This window comes from Gastrolobium bilobum, unplaced genomic scaffold (genome assembly GCF_033153095.1).
Source record: "Gastrolobium bilobum isolate Gb01-03AN ecotype WA unplaced genomic scaffold, APGP_CSIRO_Gbil_v1 utg24763, whole genome shotgun sequence".
In the NCBI taxonomy this organism is placed as follows: Eukaryota; Viridiplantae; Streptophyta; class Magnoliopsida; order Fabales; family Fabaceae; genus Gastrolobium; species Gastrolobium bilobum.
In genome coordinates, this window is record NW_026898295.1 from 302,706 (window position 1) to 316,967 (window position 14,262).

At 37.5% G+C, this 14,262-nt stretch overlaps 1 protein-coding gene across 1 annotated transcript; it reads left to right on the forward strand.

Annotated features, from left to right (window-relative positions):
• Positions 1-257: 257 nt before the first annotated feature.
• On the forward strand, positions 258-9,088 carry LOC133314574 (ubiquitin carboxyl-terminal hydrolase 16-like). Its single transcript, XM_061516065.1, has 11 exons — positions 258-996; positions 1,788-3,225; positions 3,301-3,389; positions 3,584-3,669; positions 3,779-3,941; positions 4,040-4,160; positions 4,334-4,491; positions 6,827-6,911; positions 7,007-7,219; positions 7,840-7,901; positions 8,220-9,088. The coding sequence occupies exons 1-11, from the start codon at positions 710-712 to the stop codon at positions 8,953-8,955; spliced, it is 3,438 nt and encodes a 1,145-aa protein (XP_061372049.1). The 5' UTR covers positions 258-709; the 3' UTR covers positions 8,956-9,088.
• The last annotated feature ends 5,174 nt before the right edge of the window (positions 9,089-14,262 follow it).

The following is a 14,262-nucleotide window of genomic DNA, read 5'->3' on the forward strand; positions in this document are numbered from 1 at the left end:
TCCAATCTCCACCGCCTGATCCCCGAATCGGAAACCATCAGAATCAATCCGTATTGGGGACGCTCCTACCGAGGCCCCACTTTCACGTGCAGTGGCAGGCCAGGCAACCTTCCAAGTCACACTGCTCAGCTTTTTCCTCCATTCCAACTAACTGAACCGGAATCAAACCGGTTTTCGAGATTCGGGATGCGAATATTTGAGGTGAACCAAGAATTCACTCTTTCCAACAACCAAATTCCTTTCCCTCGACAATCAATCTCTCTAGTTCCGTAACCTTCAATATTTTATTCCAACCCAACCCAACTTTATTTACATTTACCGCGCTTTCTCTCTCTCTCTCTCTTGATCCGAACCGAGCAAATCAATTTGGTTCGCCTTGTCCGAATCTAACCACGAGAGATCTGTTCTGTTCTGTTCTGTTTTGTTCTGCTCTCTGCGCCGTCGTTTTCAATTTTCAGTGACGTTCTGAGTTTACTTGCTAACGCGAACAACTTACATTCGTAACTTGTGATTGCGGATTCGGCTTTCCTCGTTAATCTCACCGTCACGGGTTGCCGCATATTCGTCACCGTCCAATCACTGAAGGGGTTGGGTTGGGTTGGGGACTTTTTAGGCTGTTACGCCGCCGCTGAAAACATCTATGTGTCGTTGTGATCATAGTAATTTAGCGTCTGTTGCCTTTGCTGGATGTGAATCGGGTGCATGATAAATGCGTGTCACCGGGGATCTAGGGTTTTCGAGCCTGGTCCTTGTGGTGGTTTTTGTGGTCTTGCCGGTGATCGGCTTTGTAATTCGCCGTAAATGGCAGCTTGCGGTGGATAGGAACGAGGAGATCAAGAGGCTTTTGATTTTGGCCGCGGAGGAAACTGCCAGGGCCGAAAGAGAGGCTTCATATGTGTACGGCGCGGCGGTTTCTGCCACTCAGAACAACCAATGCGCCGTGTGCTATTTCCCCGCCACTGCGCGCTGCTCTCAGTGCAAATTGGTTCGCTACTGGTGCGTTCACTTTTTTTTTTTTTTTTTCTTGTTCCTGCGTTCTAGCGTCGAATTATTCACTTGGTGCTTCATTTCCTAAGTTGTGCTAAACAATTCGTTTATTTACTTATTTATTTTTGTATGGCATGGATTCTGGTTGTTTCTGGGTTCCTTTTTTTAGAGTTTCATGATTACAAGTTGCCGTGCAGTACATTTATTATTTATTGTTGGGAATACTAATTTTGATCTCCTTATCAGGAGTGCATCTCTTGTGTTTTTTGCTAAACAACAATATGTTAAGTTTGCATTTATGTATTATGAGCCACAAAGATAAATATACAAAAATCTTGGGCTTGTTTTGCATCCACTAGAGGAGCTCTTCAACCATGCAGCCCATTCTTGAACATAATTAAGGTACATGTCAGTTGGCTGTTCCTTTCTTCAAAATGATGGTTATTGCCAGTGGAACTGTGGAAGTAAAATACACGATGCAACGTTTGATAGGTGGTGAGATTGTGGTTGAAGATTTTATATAGGATCCTTTTGGAAGAGAAAATGTTTCTTTATAGTTTTTCTTCTCAAGTTTGGATAATATAGTATTATAATTGGGTTTTTCCATTCGTGATTCCCTTTGTTTAAGGTCCCCTTCTACTACTTGGATTTTGTTTTTTTACAAACCATGTTGAATGATTGAGCTGACTGTGACATTCTGTATTTCTGGGTTTCCAATTCATTGCTTTTCCTCTGCATATTTCTATCTGTGTACTAGGTAAATTGTCTGTCTTACATACATTTGGTTTCACGTGTTTCAGTTCTTTTGAGTGCCAAACTGTTCATTGGCGTCAAGGTCACAAATTAGAATGCCGTTCTCCCAGCACAGCTCACCAGAGTGATAATGTAATAAGTGATCTTGGCAGGAAGGTAGCAGAGCAAGACTACTCTGGAATCCATGGCAAGAAGTCTAAAAGTGAAGACACAGAGTGTAAAACATCCTCTAAAAAACCTCCAATTTATGATACCAGCTTTTCTCCAAAAGTTTCATTTGGAAAGGATGATAATATTAGAGTCGAATCGCATAAAGAGGGGAATGTAACAGATTCTAATTCTGAATTTTCTGGATTCTCAGCTTCCACTAATTCAAGTGGATCGTCTGATGATTCCTCTGTCGGTGAGAGTGTCATCTCAAATGAGCATGACAGATCAGAGGGACATATTTTTGTTGATCCCACCCTTGACATTTCTGATATCACTTCAAGTGATAATACCATGGGTGTAGCCATGTCTTCTTCACCGAAGTTTGCGAGTTTGGTTGATTCAGTAGATGGTTTTTCTTCAATGCATAAACTAAATCAAACCAGACCTGGTTCCAGTAAAGAAGAGAGTATGCTTGCATCAAATGGTACTTCAGGTTTGAGTATGTGGAAGGGGGAAACAGTTGAGTCTTCTGCAGTGTATTCTGGATTCTGGGATAAAACTCTTGATTCTAGAGGGATTAAAGATGATGCTAATAATGACACTCGTCCATCCCATTCTGATGATTCCACTGGCGAAAAGACTGATTCTGGATCTTCATTTCACTTTTCGTTCAGTGCCATGCCTCCTTTGCATGTACGACCTACTGAGGCAAAGGGTTCTCTTTCTAATGATGCTTTCCCAAACTCTGTTAGGAAAAATATGCCTTGCCCAGGATCAGCATCATCAGAGAATGACAGCATGAATTCTTCGGAGGCAAGGAATTTTCCATTCATGAACAGCAAAGATTCCAATGTTATGAGCTACGGTACTCCAAGGGGCTCTGAATCTGATCGATTGGAATCTAAAGACAGCTGTGGGCCACCTTTATCTTCTTTCTCCCCTCAATCCTCCAGTGTTGGCAAAGATCCAGGTTGTGCAGATGCTTTGAGCATCCATAACTTGCAATCAGCTGGCTCTATGGTATCAAATTATGTTGTGGACAAGAGTAGCAGCACCTCGAAATCTGCTGAACTTAGACGCCTGACACGCAAACTTCCTGATTCTAATTTAGCTTCTAGAACTGAAGGGCATTCCAATTCCAATACAAAACATGGGAATAATGGCCTTGAATCTGGCACTGTCACTTCCTCTCAGGTTGCTAGCTGTTCTGCAAATTCTAAGAGTGGCTTGAAAACCTCTGTTTTAAAAGTTGTTGATCAGTTTAGAGGATCGAATTTGTCAAAGCGTGTTCCACTAGCTGTTGGGAGTGATATTGCTGGAAGATACAGTGACAAGGTTCTTCTTGAACAAATCTTTTTTCATTCTTTTGTACCTTGAGTTACTGTTGCCTTACATTTATAGTTGCTGCAGGGTCCTTTTTCATATGAGTTATTCGTCAAGCTTTATAACTCAAACAAGGCGGAGTTGCGGCCATTTGGTCTTATAAATTGTGGAAATAGGTAATTTGAAATTATTTGTTTATGATAAACATGATACAGGACAATCAGTTCATGCTTATATGTGGATTTATATGTTTACAATGTAAAGAAGTGTGTATTATTTTCTTCTTTCCTTGCCAATAAGGGTCATATATTTCTCTTCCACTGTGTAGAATTTACTTTTTTTTTTTAATTTTGTCAACCATTTTTTGCAGTTGTTATGCGAATGCTGTACTTCAGTGCTTAGCATTTACACCACCTCTTACTGCTTATTGGCTTCAAGGACTACATTCTAAATCATGTATGTATGCAATAAGAATTTCTATCACAGAATCATGATATGCTGTATTTTTAAATACTACCTGTTGTAACTGTTTCCTGGGGTAAAATATGTCCTATGTAAATTTCAGGTGCAAATAAAAAATGGTGTTTCACCTGTGAATTTGAAGGTTTGATTTTAAAGTCAAAGGAGACAAAATCTACACTGTCTCCTATAGGTATACTCTCTCAACTACAGAGTATTGGGAGTCAGCTTGGTAATGGCAAAGAAGAAGATGCACATGAATTTTTAAGGTATTTTTTTAGACCTTTTAATCTGTGTAATATATCATGATAATTGTTTTGTAGTTCATTTTAAGTTAATGAATCATATGGCATACTATACTTGACAGGCATGCTATTGACACAATGCAATCCGTTTGCCTTATGGAAGCTGGGGTTAATGCGTCGGGCTCATTGGAAGAAGATACTACTTTAATGGGTCTAACATTTGGAGGCTACCTTCGATCAAAGGTAATTTTATATTTCTATCTGGAAAAGTAATACACAACTACATATTATGGTTTTCTTTTTTTCCAAGTCATAGGTGCAATAGAGTGTTGTAATGTCTTTGAAATAGATGATGCTATTATTACTGTCACTATATCATCTATTGATTACAATGAATATACACCTACATTTGGCAGATAAAATGCATGAAATGTGGCGGAAAGTCTGAGCGTCAGGAAAGAATGATGGATCTGACTGTTGAGATAGAAGGGGAGATAGCAACCTTGGAGGAGGCCCTTCGAAGGTTTACAAGCACAGAAACTTTGGATGGAGAAAACAAGTACCACTGTGTCAGGTTGGTTGATTTTTTCGATTCTTGAAAGCTTTCAATCTCAACATACAATAGGAACCTGGATTTCTTTGGGAAAATATGGAGACTAGTTCCTGACAAGGTCTCTGTGATCCCTCAGCAACAGAAACAAATCAATATCAGAAAATGAAAAAAAAAAAAAAGGAAAAGAAGAAGAGTCCGCAGAGTCACTGCAGATATGAAGAAGCTCTAGACCTTCTCCCCTTATCCAAAAATCCCTTCTGAATCATCACAATTCCTGAATGCTCTACTGTCCTCTCCCTCGCTGTTTTGTGCCTTTCCTTGCTTTCTGGTGTGATACCATGATCTTCCTCTTCTCCACTCAGAGTATGCTAGCTTCTTGTTATTCACAACTTCTCATTAACTGATTCTTCTTTTGTCCCTTCCCCTGCTGTTAGTAATGATCACCTAGCCTCCCCCTTATTCCTCCTTTCATTCACTTGCAGCCCACCCTTCTTCCCTCCAGAATATACCCGGGCCAAGGGTCTTATATATATTACCATTACTTTCATTATTATGATTGACTGATTATTACTCCAAAAAATACATTAGTGATTACAGTTTTGATGTTGGATGGGATATTTTCACTCTATGTTGGTTATCTTTTTCCCAGGCCAGGTAAAGGGCATGCTAGAATAACAGATTTATTGTCTGGTCCGTACCTGACTCAGGACAAGGTCAGGTCTTCAGGACTTATGAGTAAGAAACTGGGATAATTGAAGGTTTATTGTGGGAATGATGGGGCTAAGGGTATTTTGCAACCACTCTTATGGTGATTTAGGACATGATTTGTGGCTGTTTGGATGCTTTGAACAGTATATTCATAGGAAGAGTTGGGGGACTGAAGGATTCTTACTCTTAGAGCATTGTTGTTTTTAGGATCCGGATCCATTATTCATTCAATGGAAGCTATTGTTGGATATTCTCCAGATAAAAGTCAAAATATAGGGAATCAGGTTTTCCAAGGAATGAACTTCTTAATTCTAATAATAGTATAGCTGTTTGTTTGATAGCATTGAATTGTTGGCATTACATTAAATTTGGATAATATGATCTGGTAATTGAATTTGATCGGAGTAAATGTTTCATGCCTAGGGTTCCTGAATGGTCACATTAGAGGTTTGATTTCACACATGACTAGCTGTCTCCTGTCAAAGAGAAGAGTAGCTCCCCCTCTCGAAATAATACTCAATAGTTTTTTTGAATCATTTTTTAAGACAATTGTAAATGAAGTTTGCAAAATAATCATGCTTGCTATTAAGAATTTCATCGAGGTTAACAAAAGATTGTGATGATATTACTAAAATGGCTCTTATATTGCAAAATAAGGGAAACCACAATGGCTTGTGCACGGCCTACCTTCATTTAGTCAAATATGAATCCTTTGGCTTTAGCAGTATTTGATCACGGGAAGTGCTTTTAGTGATCTTCATTAAATTGGAAGTTGGAACTTAATACCTATGATTTTGATTAAAATCTTTTCTCTTCATGATTCATTGTTTAATGCATTGTTCTCTTTGATTTCATTTTATCTTGAGCTGTACATAGAAGCATCACATAATGTGCTCAAATTTACACCCTGAAAAAAAGGAACTACGCTTTTTTACCAATTATGATTGGTCTGTTAGACAATCTTTCAAATCAGTTGTACAAAGTTCTGTTTTAGTGGCCATCAAGTTGTGACACTAGGTTTTCACAAAAAATCAGGTTCTAGTGGCCAAAAGTTAAAAAATAAAACAAAAAAATAATACATGTTATTCTTTCTCTTCTGATTTTTTATTTTTTTTTATTTTATTTTTTTATTTTTTTTATTTTTTTTTATTTTTTATCTTTCCTTTCTTTCGGTGTAAATGTTTTCAACTTTTGCATATTATTTGGATTTTGGAGTTCCAAGACATTGGAATGTTATTTGGTGTTTGTTAGGAAACCACCTATCACCAAGGTGTATACAAGGGATTACAACCCTTGGCAAATAATGGGTGCGGCTAAGTTTAGGAGGGAAAAATAGTTGTAAGGCAAGGAATGGTAAATGTTAAACAGAGAGGGAGAGGAGTGAGGAGGTAGGCAAGAATTATCTTAGAGATTTTGGGAGAGTCAGGGCCTCTTAAATGCCCTTGCTGTCCGTTTTCTTTTGTTTTCGTTGTAAACACACCACACCTCTACTGTTATCATACTGATATCAATAGTTACAGTGCAATCCTATATGTTTTCTTCTCTTAAATTCTGTTATTGAATCCAGTTCTATCAGAGTTCTAGTATTCATTTTAAGATGCAAACTATTATTAATAAACTATTATTAATAAACTATTTTCATTTTAAGATGTAAATCTTATGAGAAGGCCAAGAAGAAGCTGACAGTTTCCGAGGCACCCAATGTTCTTACAGTTGCATTAAAGAGATTTCAGGTATTTCATCTGTTAAATTCGAAGACAAGTATTGCCTACATTGTATGCAGCCTGTATGCAGAGTTTATCTTATATTTGCTACATTTGTGTTGCAGTCTGGAAAATTTGGGAAGCTCAACAAGCCTATTCGCTTTCCTGAAATACTTGACTTGGCACCTTTCATGAGTGGGACTAGTGATAAATCACCCATATACAGATTGTATGGGGTAATTGTACACTTGGATATCATGAATGCTGCCTTTTCGGGTCACTATGTGTGCTATGTGAAGAGTATCCAAAACAAGTGGTTCAAGGTTGATGACAGTGTGGTAAGTCCATCAGTTTCCATTTGTTCGCATATCTTGAGAGATCATCTCTTTTGGTTCCTAAATGTACTTCTCTAGATTTATGCTTTTCTTAATTAGTAGTCCATAGTCCTTCCTGTAAGTTCATAAACTAAATGTATTACCAAAAATTTATCATGAGTGCTGTACAAATATGAAATAAACATTTGAGTATGTAAGCTGTGTTCTATGATTTTTATACAAAAGAAGACTAAATATTAATTTTATTAACTAGCATGGTACAAACAAAAGCCTTAACCTCTTAGCAGTAGCAGCATCATGCAAGGTAGACAAATGACAAAGGTGGGGAAGAGGTCCAGGAATGAAGGCTTCCTTGGCCATTTTCCTCCCAAATCATTTTGTCCTGGGATAGAACTGTCAAGTTCTCTGTGGGTGAACGTGTCTTCAAATCAATGTTTTATTACAAAACAGAAGGAAATCTACAACAATTTTATGTGGTTATTACTCATTAGTCATTCCTGTCGGATGCACCTATGTGAAAGAGTTCCTTTGGATATGCCATTCACAGGATTTATTGAGAGTTTGTTCTTACTGAGTGACAGTAATGTTGTACATAGTTGAACCATCTCCTATATGTCTTGCAGGTGACCGCTGTTGAATCGGAGAGAGTTTTGACAAAAGGAGCTTACATGCTTTTTTATGCGAGGTAACCTTCCTGATTTTTTATTTTATTTTATTTTATTTATTTATTTATTTTGGGTTGTGGGGAGTGTATTGATGTTTTAAAAACTGAACCAGAGATCAAAATAGCTAGAGGTCTTGGTCATGGTTCAATTGGGTTCAATGGACTAATTCAATGGTTCATCCGACATGATTAGAAATAATTGGACCATAAACATGTTGGGTTCATGGGCTGACCAGTTGAACCGGCCAGTTTTTTAAAATATTGGGGGTGGGGTGTCAAGGTTCCTTTTAATTTTATTGTCTCTTGCCCGCTTTTCTGACTAGTTGAATCACCTTGTAGGTGCTCCCCAAGAGCCCCAAGATTAATCAGGAATAGGATACTATCCCCAGATTCAAAATGCAAAGTCGACGATGGAATGGCTCTTAAAATGAAATCGAGATCTACAAATCCCGGTGCTGCTGAATATATAAGTGGTTCGATGGCGCCAGATGGCTCACCTGACTTAGAGTCTTTCTATTCAAAGTTTCACCACCTGAAAAGGATTTTAGAAGAAGACTCATCAAGTGATAATTCATCCCTTATCAGCAGTAATTCTGATGAAGGCTCTTGCAGTACTGATAGCACCCGTGATTCAACCAGCACGGATGATCTATCCGATTATATTTTTGGTGATTCAGGGCATGGCTGGAGTAGCATGTGGAGGAATTCCGATTATGACACTTCCTCTTCCTCCTCATCTTCTCCCTTGAACTCTGGAAATTCGCCCCTATCTGATATGGACCGGTATGATTCAGTTCCTCCAGATTCAACTGGTTTGAGAATTCCCACTGGCTCAAGTGCGGAGATAGATGGTCCTTTATGCCGGAACAGACTGGTGGATGTTGAAAGGAGGGGGGGAGGTGTTTCTCTTTTGCATTCTCAAACAACTTTACAGCATAGAAAGTTAGGTAATGGTAGGATTAGCAGCAACAATAGTTGTAGGGAGACCGACTCTTATGTGAAAAAAGGATCTAACCATTGTAATGATGTAAACTCTGGTGTATCATGTAGAAAGTCATGGGAAAGGCCGGGTTGAAATTATTATCAGTAGGGAGCTCCGGAGCAGTAAATAATAACCGAGGGATTCTCTAACTTAAAAGTACTCTTGGAGGTAGCGATCTTTCTACAAAGAAATTAGCTACGTCATTTTGCCAATAACTAGATTTATATACTGCTGTAATAATTTTTTGTTAAAAAAAATTAATGAAATATATTTTATTATTACAGATACGAATATTTGAAATTAATACAATACATTATTTTTCTTTTATTTATATTTGTTTATGATATTTCTATTTAGGTCTAACAACGCGATTACACTGAGACTAATAAATAGTCAACTTTATGTTGATTGAATTTGAAATCTGTAACCTCTAGAAATGAATGTAATTAACTACTGGACCATTATAATCGTCCATATTTAGTGTTTTGAAATTTTTATTTAATCGTGTAAAAAGCATCCCCTTCAGAAAAACAAAAAGTACGCAGAAAGTTGAAAAAGTTTCGAATTAAATTATTTTCACTCAGTGTATTTGAGGAAATAATTTTTTTTTATTTCTCAATTTTTTTTTTTCATTATTTTTAAAAATGTTTCATTTGATTTTTGCATTGGAAAGTCCCTTCTAGCGACTTTCTATCGTTTTTTTTTTTAAATTACATTGAATAATTGGTTTGAAGGATCCTACTATTTTAATGTAGGGATTAATATTGTTTTTGCAAATAAAAAGATAAAGGTGGAGTCTATTCACATGTACAAAAGTGAAATTTCTATTGTGCAACAGATGTACTTATTTAGGTACATCTTTTTTTCAAAAGAAGAAAATTTTAGGTACATCTTTTTCTCAAAAGAAGAATTTTTTTCATTTTAATCCATATATTTTTAAATTTATTTCCATTAAAATCCATTTTTTTTACTCCTTTTAGACAGATATAGGTGCTACCGCTGCACCAAAAAAGTGCTAGCACAATAGATAAAGTTATTTCCTATTTATAAGAAAGACATTAAACCCTTTAATATATATTTTTTTAAAGAAAACACAAAATTCAGTTATTTCTAAATGTAAAAATTAAATAAAGGGAAATATATCAAGAGTAATGAAGAAAGGAATGTATTTTGAGAAAGAAAAAAATATTTACGCAAAAAATGGTTTACTATAATCATAATTACTTTTTTAGGCTTTGTTTACATGATTTAACTCATTCTTTTGACAAAGGAAGAAAATTTTATGAGGGGGTGAGATTGCAAAAAACAAACACACACACATATATATATATATATATATATATATATATATATATATATTGAAGTCATAACTATTTACATGATAAAAAAATAAAAATATTTACAAAAAAAAAATAATAATAATAAAAATAAAAATAGTGCTCACAAAGAAATGTTTCTGTAAGTTTTGAGGGAAGGCAATTACTACTTATATAATTATAAAAAATGTTCGAATCTAAATGTTTGCATAAAATTAAAGGGGGACGATCGCCCCATATAACCCCTCTTTCATTCCATCGCTATTTGAAAGGAGCGACCATCCCACTCCCTCCTCGCACCATTGTTCTTCCCAATTTTTTGTGTTGCTTTCACATCTTATCTAATAATAATAATAACAATGATGATGCTGATAATAATAATAATAACATATTACAATTTTTTTTTAATGATTCATTGTTATATAATTTAATGAGTTTAACAACCCACCATTATTATCGATCATATTCATTAAATAATATATTAATATAATATTGAGTGATAAATTTTTTTATTATTTTTACTTGAGTCAATTAAAATTAAACTTAAAAGGAATTTTTTTTAGTAAAAAAACGGACTTTTTTTTAGTAAAGCTTAAATACATAATTAATTAAATAATGTAAATTTATCTCAACTATCAATGGAAAAAATTAAACTCAGACTCATATATGGATTAAATTATAAAAAAATATTGTTTCTTACACATTATATGTTGCTTCACATTTCTCATTTATTAATCTTGTTGAAGTGTAGGATTAAATCAGGTGAAGATATGAGCTCAGGGTATGTCATCCCCGTATACGTTGGGAGTTTTTCTCCATAAAAGGATGTAGCTAGCTCAACAAAGTTGATAGTTGACACTTTTAGTGTCAAGTTCTTTTGGTTGGAGAATGATCAAGCGTATTGTCGAGTGTGTGGGTTCATCATTGTACGCGGATAAATGAAAGATAGGGTTTGGGCAGTGCGGTTGCAGAGAGAATGGACCGAATTTAGTGAGACATTTTTTATAGGCAATACCTAAACAATGGCATCGTGTTGTGTCGTGCAATAAATCCAACGTGGCTCCTTTGGGTACTCAAATCACAATGACACGAAATTGAGAAATGAAGGGACAAGCAATGGCCCTTTGTACTTTGTAGATCTTGCCATTGCCAAACTTTTACCTCACACAATACTCACTGTTATTGGGTCAAATCGGACCCTCAAGTCAATTGTGGAAGCGAAACAAAAAATGCAAGAGGAGAGAGATGGAGAAGAACACAAACAATTTGTTTAACGTGGGAAAATCTTCTTCAATGTGAAGAAGTAAAAACTCACGGGACACTAGTCCAGAATCAAACATCCACTATAAGAATAATGAGTTACAACAATCAAACAGGCCTAACCTTTCATTAGAGGTACAATCAAACATCACCAAGTATGGTGGTAATATCAAACTTCTCTAAACAGGTCTCACTCAAACTTCTCTCTAGAGGTATTCAGATTCTTTTTCTCATTTTTCTCACATCATCACTCAACCTCACACACTACATACTTATATAGGGGAGGGAGATGGTTCTAGACATTGAACCACTCAAAGGATGTGTTCCTTGAGTCTTGCACCTTCATTAATAAGCCTTGAGCCTTGCACCTTCATTAATGACTCTTGAGCCTTGCACCATTATTTATGGAGAGACATTGAACCACCCAAAGGTTATGACCTTTGAGCCTTGCACCAAAAGTGAAGAGTTCCAACCTCTTGGTACTTGAGCCAAGCATTAAAGGAGGAACAACTTCCAACAAATCTCCCCCTTCTGACTTCAATGCGTCGGGATCAGCATCATTCCGACACCTTCATAGCAGTCTTCGAATTTTCTTGCTGGTACTAGTTTTGTCATTATGTCGGACCAATTTTGATTAGTGTGCACTTTGACAAGTTTGAGTTCTCCACCTTCCAGCACATCCCTGATCCAGTGATACCTCACATCAATGTGCTTAGTGCGGGAGTGATAGGTTGAGTTCTTCGCAAGATAAATTGCGCTTTGGTTGTCACACTTCAGCTCGTACTTGTCTTGATCATGGCCGAGTTCCATGAGAAACTTTTTCATCCTCAACATCTCTTTGCTTGCCTCAGTCGCGGTAATGTACTCAGCCTCGGTTGTTGAAAGTGCCACACACTTCTGTAGTCTTGATTGCCAGGAGATAGCTCTTCCTACAAAAGTCATCAAGTATCCTGTAGTCGACTTCCTTGAGTCGGCGTCTCCCCCTAAATCAGTATCCGAGTAGGCTTTGCCTTCTCCAAATCGGAGGCATAAGTTGGTTGTACCTTGGTGGTACTTGAAGATCCACTTCACTGCTTCCCAATGCTTTTTGCCAGGGTTTGACAAATACCGGCTTACCATTCCAATAGCATATGCCAAGTCGGGTCTAGTGCAAACCATTGCATACATCAAGCTTCCGACGACAGATTGGTATGGGATCCTCAACATCTCATCATTATCTTCATCAGATCTCGGACATTGTTTCTGGCTCAGCTTTATGTGTCCAGTTAAGGGGTGCTCACTATTTTGGCTTTGTCCATGCTGAATCTCTTCAAAATCTTCTCAATGTATTTTCCTTAACTTAGCCACAATAGCTTCTTTTGTCTATCTCGGATTATCTTGATTCTGAGAATCTGTTTTGCAGGGCCAAGGTCCTTCATCGCGAAGGATGAGCTCAACGCCTTCTTTAGGGCGGCTATCCTCGACTTGTCTTTCCCTCCAATAAGCATGTCATCAACATGTAACAACAAGATCAGAAAATCTCCGGCCTCATACATTTTGAAAAATACGCAGTGGTCGGCCTCAATCTTCATAAACTTGTGATCCGTCATAAAAGATTCAAATTTCTTGTACCACTGACAAGGTGCTTGCTTCAAGCCGTATAGACTCTTCTTCAATCGGCATACTAACTCTTCTTGTCCTGGAGCTTGGAACCCTTCAAGTTGCTCCATATATATTTCCTCTTCTAAATCACCGTGAAGAAATGCCGTCTTCACGTCCATTTGTTCTACCTTGAGGTCCATCAAAGCCGCCATGGCTAACACGGTTCGGACCAAGATCATTTTTACCACAGGAGAAAAAACCTCCTCAAAGTCTACTCCTTTCTTCTGATTGCAGCCTTTCACTACAATTCTGGCTTTGTATCTCGGCTTCTGGCCGTTCTCTTCATTCTTAATTTTGTAGACCCATTTATTTTTCAGAGCTCGTCTTCCTTCAGGCAACTCAGTTAGCTTATAAGTCTGATTTTCATGCAGAGACTTCATCTCGTCTTACATTGTCTTTTCCCATTCTTCTTTGTATGAGCTCGTCACAGCCTCATCATAACTCTGAGGCTCACCGTCCTCAGCAACAACGGTGTATGCATCAGATGGGTATCTTGTAGAGGGTTTTCTTTCTCGAGTTGGATATCTCGGCTGTTCTTCAGCTTGAGAATTCGGTTCATCATTCTCATCCCGGATCTCATCATCAACTCAGACCTCAGTCTCTTGGTCATCATCAGCTTGTTGCTGGCCATCATTTTCTTCATTCTCTCGATTTTCTCCCCCTACTTCAGCTCGGACAGGAGGAATGGGTTCTTCACGTCTGACAGAAACCCGGACTTTGGGCTTTGAGATGTCATGAATGGTCTCATCTTCATGAAATATCTCATCTCGGCTTCTCACTATCTTATTGTTGATTGGATCCTAGAGTCGAAATCCAAACTCAGATTTTGGTGAACCGAGATAAATACATTCTTTTGTTTTTGCATCGAGCTTCGCCCTTTCATCTTTAGGGATATGCACAAAATCTCGGCATCCAAATACCTTCAGGTGATCATAGGTCGCTTTTCGTCCTGTCCAGACTTCTTCTGGGATTTCTCTTTCAAGTGGCCATGATGGTGAGAGGTTGATCAAGTCAACAGTAGTTCCGACGGCTCCTCCCCAGAATGATTTCGGCAATCCAGCATTGGACAACATACTTTAAACCTTCTCTTCAATTGTCTGGTTCATTCTTTAAGCAAGTCCATTCAGCTGCGGAGTCTTGGGGGGCGTCTTCTCAAGTTGGATCCCAGCGGCTCTACAATATG